Raw genomic sequence first — 18,009 nt, 5'->3', positions numbered from 1 at the left:
AAGGCTGCAATACCAGCTGCTGCCCGTCCAGCCCGATGGCAGCCCTGACATGAGGCGGTGCACTGGCACATGGGCCTGTCCCTCATGTTTCTCCTGCCAGCCCCCTTTGCTCACACATCAAAAGCACCATTAATTTGCACAGATTTACCATCAAGCTGTAATACATCACGTAATGGCAATGCTCCCCATTACTGTGTATTGTTCTTGTGCTATAAAACACTAATAAAAGTAATATTACCAAAAACAGCAGAGACTTTCCAGCAGCCATAAAATGAAAAGGGGAAACAATTCTAGTGCTGGCCAAAGTTAAATTAAACAGAGCTAGTGACGATCCATCATCTAGGACTTCATGGTTAAAATGCCAAATGGCCCATGGTTTGTGCATGGTTCCCAGCGAATCCCACTCCCGTCCTACAGGCAATCCAGAGACAAGAACTAGCTCAAAGAGAAGGAAGAGGGGGAAGAAAACCAAGCCAAAGCTAGAACAATCCCCAAAAAGGAACATGTAAATCACTATGTTTTTGTAGGGTGTAACTAGGAAGGGGCCAGCTGCCCTCCCTCCCATCAAAATCAATGGGATTTTTCCCATGGTTGATCCCAATCCCACGCGTGAAGTCCTGCGTTTGCAGAGTAGATGAAGCTTTGTAACAAAGGGCTGGGAGGGTTCTTGGAAGAGCAGGGCACGCTTGCAATAAGGAGGTATTATTAGTCTGAGTCCACGCAGGAAAACCCAAAATGCATGAGATCCCCATTGACAGGAGAGTAAAATATTAAGCCTGGCTTCCTGCTGACTAATTGCACTGAAGAAATGGAATGGGGCAATCTGCAGAAAGAGCAACAAATAAATATATAAATTAATAAAGACAAGGACAAAACACTTTGTATTCAACATTTCTGAATGCGCTCCCTGTTTAGGTGACCACAAGGAAGGAAACGAGGTTCCCTATTCATCCTCAATGGTGCTGTGAATGTACATGTGGGGGTTGGTGGATTAAATCCGGTGGGACCCTTCTGTCCCGGTAAGTGCAAAATCCCTGTCACACGCAGGTTTGCAAAACGGCAGGCGGAGGAGAGACCAGGCACGGAGGAAACTCCCGGGTGGTGCGGGGTATTTATATGTAAATGCAGAATGAAGATGCATATTTCCAACAGACAGTGAAGCCACAAACATTTTCACTTGAAAGAAGTAAACCCAAATGGCCACAATAACCAGTTCTACTGAGCATTGCCGTACATGGAGCCAAGAAGAGCTGCTGGGGAAGTGAAGATTCGCCTACTCTGGCCACACGCAGCTCTTTCCCATGGCGTGAAACAGCATTAGGAAAAAGAAAATAGCATTCAGATGACTCTCAGCCCACCACAAGTGGAAGGCCTCATGGATACTCAGATATTATGGCCAAAAGGGACCCTCAGATCATCTAGTCTGACTTCCTAAATAACACAGACCATGGGGTTTCATCCATGGGATCAATAGGTTGGATTTATCTAGAGCACCTTCTTGGAAAAGGCATCCAATCTCAGACAGCCCCAAGACAGAAAATCCACCACTTCCCTTAGTAGTTTGTTCCAACAGTTAACTACCCTCATCACTCATTTTAAATCTGCCTAGCTTTAACCTCCATCCACAAATCCCTATTATAGCTACATGCACTAAGTTAAAGACTCTGCTAGGACCCTGCGTGAAGTCCTGCGTTGCTATTTCCTGAAGGCTGATTGCAAACCGTTGAGAGACACAGGTGTGAAAAAAGTACAAATATCCTCTTACCATTTGTTGTCGCAGAATTTATATCGATGATCGTCAGCTGGGACAATGTCGATCAACAGGATGTACTTGGTTTTGGGGTTCATTCCGGTCACTTTAACCTTGTAACTAGGAAACATCCTCCTTAGGAAAAGCAAAGGATGAAGATGTTAGTAAGCAAGTTGAAACGCAGCATAAGCTAAGAGAACAGGAGAGGGGAGACCCAACAGAATTGCCACTGACAAAGTGCAAAAGCCCAAGGGTGACATTCAAATCCGGTACAGGAGATCTGTGAAAGATCAGGCATGTCTACGTGTTCATTAATGTGCAGTGGTTACTGTGCATTTAGTTAGTACTTGTATAACCAATACTAAATAAATGTGCAGTAACCAGAGTTACTCTGCAGTAGTGCCAGCAAATGCCTTTTTAGTGACATTATACGCAGTAGCCTAATAATACTGCATAATAATTAGCACTGTCCATGCTGTGATGTGTTAGTATGCAGTGTTATTAGGCTCCTGCACAGTGAGTGCCTCGTGTAGACATGCCCACTGTGTACCACCCAAGTGCCACCTGGATGAAACCCATCCCTATGCAGAGATCCAGCCCAGAGCTTGCACACAAAGTAATTCCCCCTTCCACTACTAAAATAAAGCAAAAGGGGAACTTCCATGGGGCACTGCCCATTTCCATAGGGGAAGAGACATGCCCAAGGCAGGGGCTGGGCCCTCAGCTGGTGCACATGATGACTCTGTACCAATCTGCTGCCAAGAGGAGGTTGCCTCCCTAAAGGGAGTGTGGCCACTGATTTTAAAAGCTGGTCAGGTTCATCAAGGAAACAATCAGCCTCTAGCCAGAGGCCACACAGACAGAACCTAATATTACCAGAGACGATGGGTCTGAAAGGAACTAAATACAATCGAACACTATGAACTCCCAGCAGAAAGGTCTCTTGGCCAAAGTCAAGGCAACAGGGACACTCTTGGGGAACGTCTGTCACAAACATACCAGACCTAGTAATGGGACCCGCAAAGGTGCCATGCTGCTCAGCCTGTACTACCTGCCCCCCTTCCCCATGCTGGAAGCAGATTATCTGGGTTAACTGGGACTGCCACTCAACCACAGGCATCGTCACACTGCTTCTGGCGGGTTCCCTTTGGTAAGGCCATGCTGTACATCAAAAAGGCACGGAAATGTTTGGTTTCCTATACCTGTAGCACTTGTATGGGAAGCTGATCCCTAGTAAGTGTGCCACTGGGGCATCCGTTGCAGCTGATAAGTTTACAGGACGACCTTATAGCACTTCTTATTCAGGAGCATGGCCTCTGAATAGGGTGAAATTCATCTTTTTTAAACAAGCTACGTGAGCTCCTCTGCACACAGTATCTGCCTTATGAATCATGGAGGAAGAGCCATATAGGCCAGCTCAGAAAAGTGCAGCCAAAAAGCAATGGGGAAGGGGTTCCCATCTCCTAGCAAGGCTCCAGCAGTCATTGCATTCGCCTAAAGCTGACCAGGAGCCCTGGAGAGGCTGAACTGAGCTCTGACGGACTGGGGAAGGGATTTAACCTGCCAGGAGTCAGCAGGAAAAAATAACAAATGCAACTTAATGAGCTTTTAAAATAAGCAAAACAAGCGCCGGGGCACAACTTTCCCATTTACAGGTTCCTGGTATCCATGAAACCGGCCCCTACCTACCCAACTTGCAGAATTAAAAACCTTTTTAATTAAAAAAGGAGGATGTGCAAAAAAAACGAGAGGCGGTTAAATTGTCTGCTGGTGTTAGGAGCTGCATCTCCCTGCAGATTAGGCTCCTGCACAGTGAGTGTCTTGTGTAGATGTGCCCACTATGTAACCACCCAAGTGCCACCTGGATGAAACGCATCCTTATGCAGAGATCCAGCTCAGAGCTTGCACACCAAGTAATTCCCCCTTCCACTACTAAAATAAAGCAAAAGGGGGACTTCCATGGGGCACTGCACATTTCCAAGGCAGGGGCTGGGCCCTCAGCTGGTGCTATAAATGCTCTTTGAGAACTGCATGTCGCAGAGTCAAACCCTCTGCCCGTGAGACCTGGCGTGAGGCTCTTGCAAGCAGTGGAGCTTCATCGATTCGCATCAGCAGAGCATTTAACACAACACTGATTGTGGAGACCTCCGCCTCAACACGTTACATTGTGGAACAGCACTGAGAACAAATGGGGGGGGAAAAATCCAACTGAAGTGATAAAAAGTATTTCACACAGTGTTCATGCCTGATCTTGCAACTCTTATCAGTGCCAGTATCTATCCTCTGTGAAATCCTTTCCAGTATGAACTTTCATTTCTACCCAGGAGAACTACAATCTTTTCTCCTATGCCTAAGGAAGTGTGTTTTTGCCTGAAAGCTTGCAATTAAAGAACTTTTTTTTGCAAAAATCTGGTTGGCATCTCTACTCTGAGTCCTGAGTATCTGTTTGAGTCTTTCCATTGGTTTCAGTGCTTGCTTGGTCTTTTAACCCTGAGAGTTTACAGCATCAGGAAGCTAAAAATCCTACGAGTAGCTTTTCTGTTGGCTCTGTCCCGCAAAAATAAGTCGTTTGAGCAAAGTGACCCACAGCTACAAAACAAATCCATAATGCATCAATGCGTTGCAAAAGCTGCTTTTCATCAGCAAAAGGGTGAGATGAAAACACTTCTTTCCAGGAACGACTGCAATGACCGTGCCCGGCATGAACAACAACGGACCGAATCTTGATGTCATTCGTCTATTAAAATTCCCTTGAAATTCATTGAGATTTTAGCCTCAGTTACAAATTTGGCCAAGCCAAGAGAGTCCTGCCCCCCAAGATGAAGCTGATATCTTCAGCATATTTTTCTTCTGTGCTCCTTATCCTTCGTGAACAATTTTCTGCTGGCTAATACAGAGGAAGGTTGTATCTGGGGTCAGGAAAACGGTGCGCTGTAGTGATCGGTGAACAGTATCAGCCTGTGAAGGGAGCAGTAGCCGTCTGCACCACCATTTTGTAACTTCTTGGGGAGAAGGCAACAAAATGGGCCCTGTTCAAATTCATTTGAATTGACTCTTTTCACGCCCTGCATAAATCCCAGATGTTTACCATGTAATTAGCTGGGACTAAAAAGGGGTGGTTTACCAATGTCCATATTTGATTTTCATTCATAACTATGCACTCCTCTTAACCTTGTCCTTGCACAGGTAAGCACCTGTATAAATACAGTAGGACATTTCAATTTGCGAATACACAGCCCGATTCACACATTTAAAAAAATTGCACAAGGAATCCAACCTGAATGCCAAGACTTTAAAAAAAAAAAAAAAAAAATTAAAAAAAAATTTTCAGACCTTCAAAATTACACAGGGGGTGGGGAGGATTACTTTAAAAATTTAGATCAATATTGTTTGACAGTTATTGAGCTCACCAGTAGAGACTTCTACACCGGACATTTTTATAACTTGCAGCTTCTGAACGTCTTTTTCCTTCAATCATTTCGCATACTGCACTGCATCCAAGCTGCTAAAGTAGCCGGACTGATATACAGTAAATGTTAAGTGCTTTTTTAATGGCATTTAAAATTAAGCTTCAGCATATGGAGTTCATATAGAGTAGACATGCCTGAGTTTATAATGTTCTTTAGTATAGACCTCTAAAATAAATACAAAGAGGCAAAGTACTACTATAATATATACAGCTCAAATTCTTTGCAGATAACAAATGGGAACATGCATCTGATTGAAGGTGTTGCTTAACTTGCAAACTGCTCGGGATCTTGCAGTGGTCGCATTACGTTTAGCAAGTCAACAGCCTGAGATGCAATCAGATCTGCCAACTCTCTGCAGTCTTTTCCAGGAAAGCATTGGGTAGAATTTAGTAATTTTGGCCACGCAGAGACATTTCATCATTATTATTAGCTGCTGCATTTTGGCCTTAAAAAAATATGGGACTAATGTGCTGTCCAGGGACTTGTCAGATTAATTTTTCTTAATGAAAACATATTTCTCAACTTCTTGGCAAAGTCTGGCTCAGTAAATATCTCTGCGCAATACACTACAAACAGGGGTCATTTGTTTTTAGTGAAGATGCATGACAAATCAAGGGTCTGGGCCCCAAAAAATGCAGCAGTAAAGTGCTGATTCAAAAGCCAGAGCAAGCGAGTGTGAATATTGTATATTTTATTGGCCTGTCCAGCTCTAGAAAGAGAAGACAAAGCACATCGGCAGGGCTGCGCGAGCCGTGCACATCCTGGGGAGAGTGCCTCCAGTGGATGCGAGTCCTGGGAAGCATCCAGGAGTCTGCAGGCTTATCCAGACTTATTGCTGCTCAGTGGGACTAGTTATAGGGACTGGCTTTCTCAGAAGATATTTTCTGGGAGGCTCTGGGCTGGAAATGGCTTCACAAGAGCTGGGCTTGTGCCTTTCAGCTCCTGTCCTCTCTGAAGAGGACACAACCATCATACATGTAAAACTGATCAACACTTTTCCACCTCTGTGAAAGTTCAATCCAGTTTGGTATGAGATCTGGATGAAGATCTAGACACGTTATTTCCCCCGTACAGTATACTATAGTCCTATAGTGCTTAGCACCAAGAAAATGCTTAGCAGTTTGAAAACTATAATAAAAGCTTAATTCAGCAGGGCACAATCAGGATCACTGGCAGTGTTTTCCAAAGTCAGGCTGCAGCCAAGACCCGTTAACTAGCCCCGTGAGCACCCCCTTTGGAGATGGGAGTAGGTAAAATGAGTCCTGGCTTCCAGATGAGGAAACTGAGGCACAGAGGTTACGCGCAGGGTAAATTTATAGCGGTGCATTAATGCTGCTAAGCAATAATTTGCCTGCGGTGGCAGACTGAGTCGCTATCTGAGCGGGGATTAACACCTCCCATTCCTGGTTGCATGGTCCCATGTTCAGATCAACTACATTGCTTCAACTCACTGAGGATTTTTTTGCTCTATAATGTTGTGCAGAGGTGGGAGGAAGTCCCCAAGAAAGAAGGAAATGCAGAAGTGCCAAGCGGCTGCCCTTCATGCCTGTGCATCATGACATCTGAAAGAGAGGAACTAAAATGCTGCTTCTCTCCCCTTTCCTCTTGCAAAGCTATTCCCTAAAGGCCTTGCTGCTGGGCCGCCTGTCCAGGATGAGCTACTGCCCTGGTGCAACCTTGGGCAGGTGTCCCCGTTACATGGGCAACTGCAGCATCGTGTGTTCACTGGACCAGTGCACTCTGCAAACTGAAGCGATGACAGCTCTGCCTCCTGCTTCAGCCCCAGCCCCGAGCAGCGTGTCGTGCCTACAGCCCTGCGACTTCCAGCATCCCAAATCTTGCCGTGTGAGCGTAGGAGGACAGCACGCGCCGTTTCGCAGCCGCTGCAAAGCAACTCCTTCAGCCCAGGGAAAACTGTCATCTCAGACGCTTTACAGCTGTCCCTGGCGTGCACCACACTCCTGCTCCTCCGAAAACCCCTAATGCTCGGCTGCTCATCCCCCAGGAGGACAGAGATACAAAAGGAGGAGATGAGTAAGGAGGAAACGGGCGCCAACTCCTGTGCTTGCTTACAAAAGAAGTAGAGATGAACAGATTCTGCAGCACTTGCAAGTCTCATCTGCCTCCTGGGAGCCAAGAGATCGCTACTGCAGGGGAAGGTGCTATTTGCCAAGCGCAGAGATGGCTGCAAGGACCACCGATTGTGTTAGTCCCTTTTTTCGACTGTCCCTTTTTTCCTTGCCACCCTCCATCACAGAGGACACTAAAAAGTGGTGGGGCCGCAGGGATGACAGATGAGAACGGAGGACAGACACCTTGCATGCCGCTCTGTAGGGATGCATCCTGCCTTTCTCTATGAGTTTTTCTGGCCCCGCATCCCCTCCTCTCTGTCGACTCAGGCAGAGGCAGGGGAAATGGCAGGAGAGAAAAAGGCACCTACACAGAGGCCCAGTGCTGTAGGAGCCAAGGGTTTCTAGGACTAATTTGTTCCCCCTTTGCACCGTTTTAAAAGCAAATCGGGGGTGGACATAACCCTCCGGTCAGCACTTCCTATGCATCCCGCTCTGGGCCTGATCCAAGTCGTTCGGGCCCCCACCGACACAGACTGGCTCCTCACCTTAAGCTGAAGTGTGGGTTGAATTTTGGATGGCTCCAATTCAAGGCGGGCGGTGTTTGCCAAAACGACAACCGTACATAAGTGCCCTATCAATAGTGTATACCTAGACCTGGGCCTAAGCAAAAAGCCTGTAGCAAATACTCTAAACTCTGCAGCTGACCCCCGACAACAGCCCGCCTTCCAAATCCCAGATCCCACCAGCTCCAGAATGGAAATATTTAGATCCTCTCCGGGCCTTGAGTGTAGGTCTTCCGGACACAATATTGACTGCTTCCTCTCTCCACCTCCTCCAAAATCCTTCCTAGATTTAAACGGATTTTGAATGCAAATTCCTGGTTTTCTCCCCCAAATTTTCCAGCATGAGTAGATGCACACACAGTTCTGTTTGCACTGACTGTGGCTCTCATAGGGCTTAGTAGTAAAAAGATAAACGAGTCTTTATGTTCACATGCCATAGGCATCCACTGCGGAAGATGCCGTGATGCCATAAGGTTCTGTCTTTTCCTTGGCAAAGTCTGAAAGCTAGGATCTTAAATTAAAATACTGCACCTTGATCAGCGCTGCCAGGAAGTGATCTGCAGGCTAGTGCTCTTTGGAGAGGTCTAGATGGCAGAAAAATATGGTTGGCGCAGCTTGTTGGAGCTGAGCATAAGGACTGGTGTGGAGGTGGGAAGCAGAACCCACATCAAAAAGCCCCAGCTAAATTCCCCCCCATGGCACCGTACAGATGAGATGTAACAACGGCAGGGAAAGCAAGGAAAATAAACAAGCGGCAACATTTTGTAGCCCTCCCAAGCTTCAAAGATGATGTGCCAGTGAAAGATTCGCTCTGATAATGATGCAGTCATTGCTCAGCTCAGTTTATGCTATGCACATTTTATCTCTACTTGCTATTTACAAATTGTTTTAAAATGAACTGTTAGAATAAGCGTCTTTTATTTATTTATTCTCCTACCATCCAGGCCCCCTAAGCAGGCATCAGGCGGTGACATGGAGCCAATACTTCTAATGCTCAGAAAAAAAACATTGAATCGGTGGATTGGTTTTACAGAAGACTGAGAAGAAGGAGAGATGTAGGCTCATCTACGGCAGGGAGTTCCCAGCCTTGCAGGCTTCTCAACCAGCATACAGGATTAAAACCTGGGTAGGACAAACAAGGGACCCACAGGCAACTTATTCAGCCTTAACCCACAAAATAATCTGTCTCGAAGACCGGGCCTTGGAACAAGCTCATCTGGGTACTAGAGAGGAGCAGCTGCAGTGTCCCAGCCTCCCGCGAGGAACGAGGACCCCAACGCGCCCATCATGACAGCAATGCTGATCCAAGGCTTGCCTGCATGCCAAGGGCCTCGAGATTGTGGCTTGGCCCAGGCAGGGTCATGTGTAGGGCTTCTATACATCCCTTTGCTCTTGTTTTTTAAATCTGCGAGAGGCCTGGTCTAACTCTTCTCACCACTTTTGTGCTATTCATCGCCCACACTTGAGTTGGGAAGATGCACGGTGGCATGGTAGATGGGATGCTTTAGGACAAATACCTCTCTTTCTCCCAGATAAAACTAACCGAAAGCAAGAGCCCTCAGTCCTGTAGGTCAGGTCTAACTCCCTTGCTCACCAAAACCCTGGTCCAAAGCCCTCGACTTGTGGGAGCCTTACTGCTGACTTCCCCGTTTTTGATTAAGCCCTAATAACCTGATGGGTGGGTTTACAGGATGGTCCAGTTATCATGAAACATTTCAGCCTGTCCTTTATAACTCAAAGCACTAAAGGGACTGGGGAGCCCAGGTCTCATTTTCAAAAACACTATCAATAAGGCCAATGTCGTCAGAAGCAGCATGTGATTCAAGAGCCCTCCATTTGCAGACCCCCTCGAATGGGGCCTGGTTTTGAGATGGCTGGCACTCAGGACTCCCCCCCACCCAGAAAAAAAAAAAAATCAAAGTGCATGAAATGCATCTCTGGCTGGACAGGCTCATTTTGAGGAAGCCAAAAATCAATTGCATGTGGAAAGCTTGGCCTTACCCTCTTAAAAGCTGGAGGGGGGTCACCTGCAGAGTTCAGAGTATTTGCCTGTGGGCTTTTTGTTCAGACCCAGGTTTTCAAAGGCTGTTGAAAATGCAAAGGGGAACGGGTAGGTGCTTTTGAAACGCCCAAACTGCCACCGCGAGGAGAATCCAGCCCTACGTTCCTCTTGAAAATGATGTGTAGCCACTTTTGGAAAAATATTACCTGCTTAGAAGAAAAACTCAAGGGCAGATGCATCAAGAGCAAAACTCCTGTTTTAACAACATTTTCTTATTTTTGATAAAATGTCTCCCATCGATTTACAGAACTTTTTCAAACTAATATTCCCTGGGGTAAACTGATACCAATCTGGGGATGTCAACTATTTCTTTTTTTTTTGCTTTTTTGCTTTTTTTTTTTGGTGGTGGTATTTCCTTTTTGATAGATTCTTGCTTTCAGAAAATACTTTCAAGAGATCAAAGAGCTTTTCAACAGGGTCCCATTTTCCCAGTGTATCCGAACCCTCCAGTCCCTTATTTCTCTTATCACCCGCGCCACTCCGCTATGACGCTCTGTATACAAAGTAAAAGCAGTTAACTTTGAAGTGCTGGATTAGCCCATGCCAGATCCTTGCCTCAGAATAACAAACAATACAGGTTCAACAGGAGTTCTCATCAGTAGTTCATTTTTCAGCCCCAAATTCACTGTCACTAACACAAGCAACATTGAACTCACAGTCTATGGACAGATAGGAGAGATTTATCTGGTGGCAAGACCATGACCTAATGATGAAAAGGTCAGACAGTTAGGGGAATTTTTATATTTTGGCAGGGGGAGGTTATATTTAAATTTTTCTGGCCAGCTCATCCAATTTTAAAAGAAAGCCTTGCTTCTCACGCGCTTGAGAACGGAGCTAGCGGCAAGACGGCTTTAATGATCTAGTATCATTTCCTCCCCTTGCCCCACTGCAAATTAAACTATGGACAAACTCCTTGCAATAAGATGCTTTGCCTCCGGTTCGGTTTTCCCCTCTGAAAGCTCAAAAATTTACGACGGTCCGTTATAAAAGGTCCAAAGCGTAACAGAGGATGGACGAGCTAAATTTAGATGAAGTTTACTGAAGCATAAATATCAAAGTACAAAGGTACCCTATAAAGAAGTTGCACAAGAGCGATCGCAGTGAGCTTTGTTCTGGTTCAGGACGATTTTGGTCTTTATAAGGCAGCCGGCTCCATCTTTGGTGGGGCTCCAGACGCGTGACACGCTCTGCAGGAGTAGGGATAGGTTCGGTCCGTAAAGTTAAATATTCCAGGATTTGATACTGGTCCCCAACAGGGACTGGTCTCTCACTGGTTCGGTCTGAGGGAGTCTGGCGCTTCTGTGCCGCCTTTCAAGGCAAAGGCAAACAAGCCACGTATGTGCTGGAGACCTGCCCTATTTGGTTTTGCTTAATCAAATCTTTTCTCTGCAAGCTTGCCTAGCTAGCACTGCCATGGGTTACTAGCACGAGAGCTGCATCAAAGTAGCCTGGAAAGGCTTCAGCAATACAGTCACAGCCCAAGTCATTAGCAGACTATAAGGAGAGACTTCAAACAATTGTTGTCATTTGAAGATAAAAGTACATGAAAATCAGTTCTTCCTTCATTGCCCTGGCTTTTCCCAAGTTCAAGAAGCTGTTTGTTCCCTGCCAGAGCTGGTGACATGTGCAGCAACACAGCCAAAAGTCAGTGGACCCAGCTTCTGCCCCTTCGGAGGTTGCTGTCGGGAGCACGAGTCTCGCCCATTCAGTGGAAATGCAAACCCCCGAATTTAGGACGAGGCACTTTAGTCTGAATCAATGGCTCACATTCCCAATTGCCCTGGGGTATTAAATAGGTGGGTTTGCTTTTTTGAAAAACTGACAGCTTTTAGCTGAGATTTTTTTCAAAACCTTCTTAAGGGATTCTTTAATCGAATGAGAAATGGGTATCCCTTTCCCCCAAGTGACGTTGAACCATCTCAGCCGTTCAGGGGTTGTCTGTCTGAGCAAGCTGCACCAACATAACCCAAGGTGCGAATTTAAACGGGTGCAAACCTCCGTGACCTTAAACTGGCTTGATTTGGGTTTCTCTCAACTCGACTGGAACAGGATTAAGCCAATCTAAAAAATTAAATCTAAAAATCACAGAGTGGTTTGCAACGTTTCCACATACCGAAGTTGGGATCTGTCTTAGCTGAAAGATTTTCTGTACAATACGTAGCATAAAGATCCTCAGAGGACCTTAAAAGCAACAACCTCCATCTCCACACAGCTCTGATCAGCAGATCAAGTGAAAATTGAGGCTGGCTTTGTTGCCATGTATGCTTTAAATCGTGATTGCAACCTTTTAGCCGGTGTCACAAACCCCCGGTTGCTCAGCATTACGGTAGAAAAGGCTGCATATCGTTTTAGGGTCAGGCATCTATAGGAAGGTGGGCAGATGCTCTGTTGACTGGCACTCCCTACTGAGTAGCCAGGCAGTTGTGTTAAGGACAGCGCAGGAGCCTCTGTGCCCGTTCCTGTGCCCACCTGAATAAAAATGGCACAAGGGGTTGGTTTCTGAGGGGCAAAAGAAACAGTTTGGAGGAAATGTAATGCTGAAAAAATGGGAAAAAAGGGGGAAAAAGAAATACTGATAGGCAAAGACGTTTCTTCTGTGAGCAAGGACTGCTTGAGCAAGTAAAGTGGGGAAGATCAAGAAAATTCGAAGACAGAGAATGATTTTTGCCATAAAATTGCTAAAACTCTGGGACTTGCTTAATTCAAGTGTACATGAAAGCATGGAGATAAAACTGAATAGAAAAGCAGCATATTAGGATGATCTATAATTTGTTTTTTTCTTGCTATCATATGGTATTTGTAGCTATTATACCGCTTTCTTTTTTTTTGGTTAAAGGAATGACCCTAAAGCGAAGGGGGTAAATTCATCTGGATCGAGCAGTGTAGAGCAAGCGTATACAAGGATGGGAAAACTGCACATGCATACTCAGTATTTGCCTTTATTTAAATTCCAAACATGCAGCGTTGCCTTTATGATCTCATCTCGATTTATTTTATTAAGGTAACTTAAAAGGACCTCTCCATTTAGAGAACTGCTTTTATAGTAAAGGGGACTTTTCTGGAAAATTGTATCATTATCTCTCTGTATGAACTTCTAAATTTGTCATTAAGAGTTGCATGCCTGGCTTATAATATTTCACAAGGAGGAATGCACCTATATGCCACGATCCTACAAAGAGAACAGGCAGACCCCTGTGGAGCCCCCTCCTCCCACCTCCCCCCACAACTTCATTTGGGCTCCAGGCAGTTAAAACATTTCCACTTATGTGGACCTCTTTGCGGGACCCAGGTCATACTTAGGACCCGGGGTCCCCATGTAAAGATAAAGGCAGTGTTTGACCCAGGATGCCCTTATTAAAATCCATTTAAAATAATGTCTTAATTTTTTGTATGCTTAAAAAAGAATGATTTTTTGTCTCTAATTTTCCATCCTTTTTTGTAGCTTCATTCCTACAACTCCTAAGAACTGGGAGAGGGCAGGGAGCGCAGACTTAAGTGCTCAATGAATTGTGGCATTTTGTTTAATGTAGACTAGAAAATACATAAAGTAAAATAAAATTATTCTGGGTGAAAATTAAAAAACCCCCCCAAAATGCACACAGAACAAACCAAAAAAAAGGGAGGAACGTGACACAGGCACTGATTTATATACCACCGGGCGCCGTGTCCAGTATACTGCAACGCACGGTGTTTTATATATGAAGGAGGCGAGCAGTTTTATGCAAAGTTCAGGGAACTTTGCTAACATAAACTTTTTATCTGTTGATGAGCCTTTTAATATAAAATAATCTCTTTTCCCCCCCTACGATGGAGCAGTCAAACATTAAAAAGATAGCGAGTGCATTTTAAAGATGTTTCCACTTTATAAATCAAGCGTTCTTGGCAACAACATCACTCCGTTTCAATGCGGAGTTCGCTGTGTTCTCCTAACGTCTCCTAACGATCAGCCCTACGAGGGAGGAATTATCCCCCAAAGCTGTTCTCAGCCCTAAATTCCTGGTAATTTATAGCGGACTTGCTCAGTGGAGTTTTACAAAGAATTAAAAAACTCAGCCCTCCAGAGTTATCAATATTTGGCTTATTACTACAGAAAGGCAATTTTACACGATCACCATAGAGGTAGTGCTTCCCCTTACTCTCCTTGGAGCGCACAAAAGACCCCATTTCAACCTTAAAGATGCAAATGAGGCTCCTCTTTTTCTTTAAAGGAGGCAGACGTTTGTGTGAGCTGATCCTTCTCACAACCCGCACGGGGGTGGGGGAGAATCACGGTGCCCACTTAGCCCCGGCATCAAGACAATCCCGGGATCAGGGTCATAAACAGTGCTTAAAATCAGCTGGAGCCGTATTTTTTTATTTTATTTTTGCTGACAGAAAAATGAAAACCCACTCTAACTCCCCTTGAAATATCAGACTCTGGTCGCTGGAAGGATTGCTGCTGCTACCGCTGTTTATTTAAACGGCTTGGGTGCGCTAAGGTTTGAAATAAGGACTCCAAACTGCACACTTCTGCTGCGGGACTTTTCAGTTTCCGGAACTGGTGCTGCAGGGTTTGACTCATGGCTCAGCTACGAGCTATATTAGTCCTATCTGCCCAGAGCTTAACATGGTTCATGCTTAACGCTTTTATTAACTATTTTATTTTTAGGGCTGGCAAGCATTGCTGGAGTGATGGGCCCGGAGGAGACTGAAGTCCCCTGTTTACTGCACTGCAGGTAAAGGCACAGGCAATGGTAGCTTATACACATGTGCGTACAAAGCCCCCAGCACACCCCATCGCTGACCTGCCAGTCTGTAGGTGGATCAAACCGAGTTTCCAGGCCCAGTCCATTGCTGCCTTCTCTGCTGAGGCTCCCCGAGTTGCCAGTTTCCATTTAGGTTGACGGTGATTATTACCGCCCGTAAGGAACAGAAGTGAAGTCACTGACTCACTTTCTGTTATTCAGCAATTAGTCCTTGCAGACGAATGGCATTTCATCCATACCGACTCGGGCCCCCGCTTCAAGCCCAGGGCCACGTTCTCCGCTGTGGTCAATCTGAACCACCCCATTGACTTTAATAGAGGTGCACTGATTTTCCCCAGCAGAGAATCTGGATGTGGTAATCAGGAAATGAAGGGCCTCATATCCTGGGGTCAATCCCCAGAGCCACTCTGTCCCATCATGAAGCATGAACCGGACGTCCCAGGTCGCTCCAAGCGAACGAAGAATGTAGGACCAAGCCCTACCCATATGGACTTGTTCAAACAAGCGACACTGAGACTGACACAGAGATAACAAATGCATGGGAGAGGTGTAATATCTAGAATGTGGTTAAGGACTACTACTTCTCACACAATACTATAAATTTAGGGCTAAACAGCCGAGACTCTGATCCTGCTGCCTTTGTTTCCATGAGCAGTAAGTAGTCCTCTTGGAGGGAACGGGACTGATCACTTCAGCTAAGGGTTAAACAGCAAGCCCTAAGACCATACAAAGGCAAGCACGAATGGAGGATGAGTCCTTCCCTACACCACAACCAACAAACTGGGCCATCCGGCCAACTGTACATCACCAGGAATTTAAAGGAGCTGACCTGGATATACAAATACAGTTTTGCCTCATCCCCTTGTGATTCATGGGAAGGTTCAGTTTGCTGGAACGAGATCCTAGCACACCTTGCCACCGCTGCCAGTAGTTACGGAGCTGCATTTTTGTGGGCATGGGGAAAGGGGAAAACAGCCCTTGAAGTGCTCAGAGGAGAGCAACAATGCAGACAGGCTGCCAGTTAGGAAACGCACTCGCTGGTTTCTTGTCGGCCATGAGCAGGGCACGGCTGCCCTCGGGAGCCAGCCCCGGGTAGCAGAGTCCTAGGAGTCCCGTGGGTCGCAACCCAGAAGTGGGTCACAAGAATACACGAAAGGGGCGCAAATTTAAAAATGGAGTAACAAACTTTAAAAAGTGATTTTCTTTGAAGGAAGAAAAATGTGGGAAACCACAGCTTTTCCTTTGCTGGCCATCGAAGTTTACAAATGGGTCCCGATACAAAAAAAGGTTGAGAACCACTGTCCTAGCGTACGGATCTCAGGGTTGGATTTAGCCCTAATCATTTCCCACCATTCCTGACGGCTTCCTTTACCCTTTGATTCTCCGAGCACAATTTTGCACAAAAACAGCAGCTGCCATAGAAAGATGGTACTGAACTGAGCTGTCTTTGAATTTAAAGGCCTTGAAGTAATTTTTAATTTTCAGTAACAAGACCAAGGGCAGACTTGCCACTGACTTCAGTAGGATCATATAAGATCCGAGCAATCTGACTGTCAGACTGGTGCCCGGCAAGGTCTCCTATTCATGCTGCGGCGTGGATTCACAATGCCACCGTGTGCAAAGTTTAAAATGGGTTTGGGATTAAAATGGGGTTTAGTCCTACAATATACTGAGGGCCACCTCACCGGCTGAGCATCCTCAAATCCCACCAATTTATCTGAGCGTGCCCTTCATTCAGCAAGCGCACGGAGGTGTTTCCAGTCTAAGGCACAGCCAGGCTGATTCCCACCTGGCTATCCGCACGCAGAAAATGGCAGCTTCTACCCGCCGCTCGATAAAGGCTTAAAAACAGGATTATCAGGAGATGTCTTGTTCTAAGTTTCCCTTCTTTTCACAAATCCACACTGTTTCCTACTGCACCCTCCAGAGGAGGTTTCTTCCTGCTTTCATGCAAAAAGGACTGAGAAATTATAAAATGAAGTTTCGTCACAAACGAATAAAACAAATCCGGGTTTTTCGGGCAATCAAAGCCCATTGTCCAAAGCAGTATCTTCTGCTTCTCTTAAAATGGCACACTCATTTCTAGCCACATCCAGACCGTGCTTAGACTACATGCAGAATTCGAACCACGCGACTAACCCAAATGAATTTGCAATCACAGTTTCTTCAAATTCAAAGATCAACCCTATCATTTCCATATCATTTCTACCCAGGAGAACTTTTAGTCTTTTCTCCAAAGCCTCATGGAGGGTGTTTGCGCCCAAAAGCTTGCAATTAAAGATTTTTTTTTTTTTTGGCAAAAATCCAGTTGGTCTAATAAAAGAGATCACCTCTACCACCAGTGCTGATTGCTTTTGCCTCTAGACCAATACAGATACCCATTATCAACGCCAAGTCTCTCAGTACTTCGAAAACTTAATTTACGATCAGCAAACGGGCACATTTAATACCAAATAACAGCAAAAAAACCCACATACAAATATTTTTACTAACCTGCCTGCTTTGGTTATGATCATTTCAGTGCCGGCTTCATGAAATTTCTTCCATAGTTCTTTTTCATGGAGATAAACTTTGATGTTTTCGATTGTCTAACCGAAAGAAAAATTAAAAAAAGAAAAAGGAAAAAAAAAAAGAAAAAAAGAAATGACCAAAGGGAACATTTTTTTAAAAAAAGAAAAGATAACGATGCCATCAGAAAGGGCCCTGATGGTCCACCGTTCTTCACCTCAGAATAAAGCGCTTTGGAAGAGGAAAGCAAACCCTGTACCGAGCGCGCGGGCAGGAGAACGGGGCCCAAAAATTCCACTGCCCCATGCCAAAAATAAGAGCGATGCCGAATCCATTTTAATTGCAGCGCGGGTCCCGTCCAGCCAGCGTGTTTCGGCCAAACGGACTTTTGGAAAGCGACAGCAACACCAACAAAAAGCAACGCGGCTCCGGACACCGGCCGGTCCCACGCGCGGCCGCACAGCTCCCGTTTTTTCAACAGAAGCAGAGGGGACGGTGGGGACGGAGGGTGGGGGGCTGGAAACGCCAGCCAGCAAACAAACAAACAAACCAACCAAAAATCCAGCCTTGAATCTCCCTCTCTTCCGCCCGGGACGGGAGGGGGGGAAAACGAAAAACAACCCACTTGTCCCGATTCTGCAATGTTTGACCAAAGCTGGCGGGTTTAATTTGACTTTCTGAGACTGGAAAGAGCGGAAAACTCCTGGCAATTCAGCGCGGGGCAGGAGCTACCCCCACGCCGCAGCGCTGCCCCGGCGGGAGCGCCCCCCCCTCAGAAAGCCCCCGAGGGGCCCTGGCCCGACGGTTGGGCCGGGCGCCGCCGGCCAGCACCCACCTGC

At 45.9% G+C, this 18,009-nt stretch overlaps 1 protein-coding gene across 1 annotated transcript in view; it reads right to left on the bottom strand.

Moving 5' to 3' along the window:
- TBX4 (T-box 4) overlaps positions 1-18,009 on the bottom strand; it is a 51,213-nt gene that overhangs the window by 26,434 nt on the left and 6,770 nt on the right. The window contains exons 4-5 of the mRNA XM_019545310.1: positions 17,156-17,250; positions 1,766-1,885 (exon numbers count right to left, since the gene is read on the bottom strand). Coding sequence (XP_019400855.1) covers positions 1,766-1,885; positions 17,156-17,250 — 215 coding nt within the window. The remainder of the gene's footprint in view (positions 1-1,765; positions 1,886-17,155; positions 17,251-18,009) is intronic.

The sequence above is a fragment of the Crocodylus porosus genome, unplaced genomic scaffold, assembly GCF_001723895.1.
Source record: "Crocodylus porosus isolate Cpor-Errol unplaced genomic scaffold, CroPor_comp1, whole genome shotgun sequence".
NCBI lineage: Eukaryota > Metazoa > Chordata > Crocodylia > Crocodylidae > Crocodylus > Crocodylus porosus.
The sequence above is the reverse complement of the archived record's forward strand: the minus strand, read 5'-3'. Positions and strand labels throughout refer to the sequence as shown.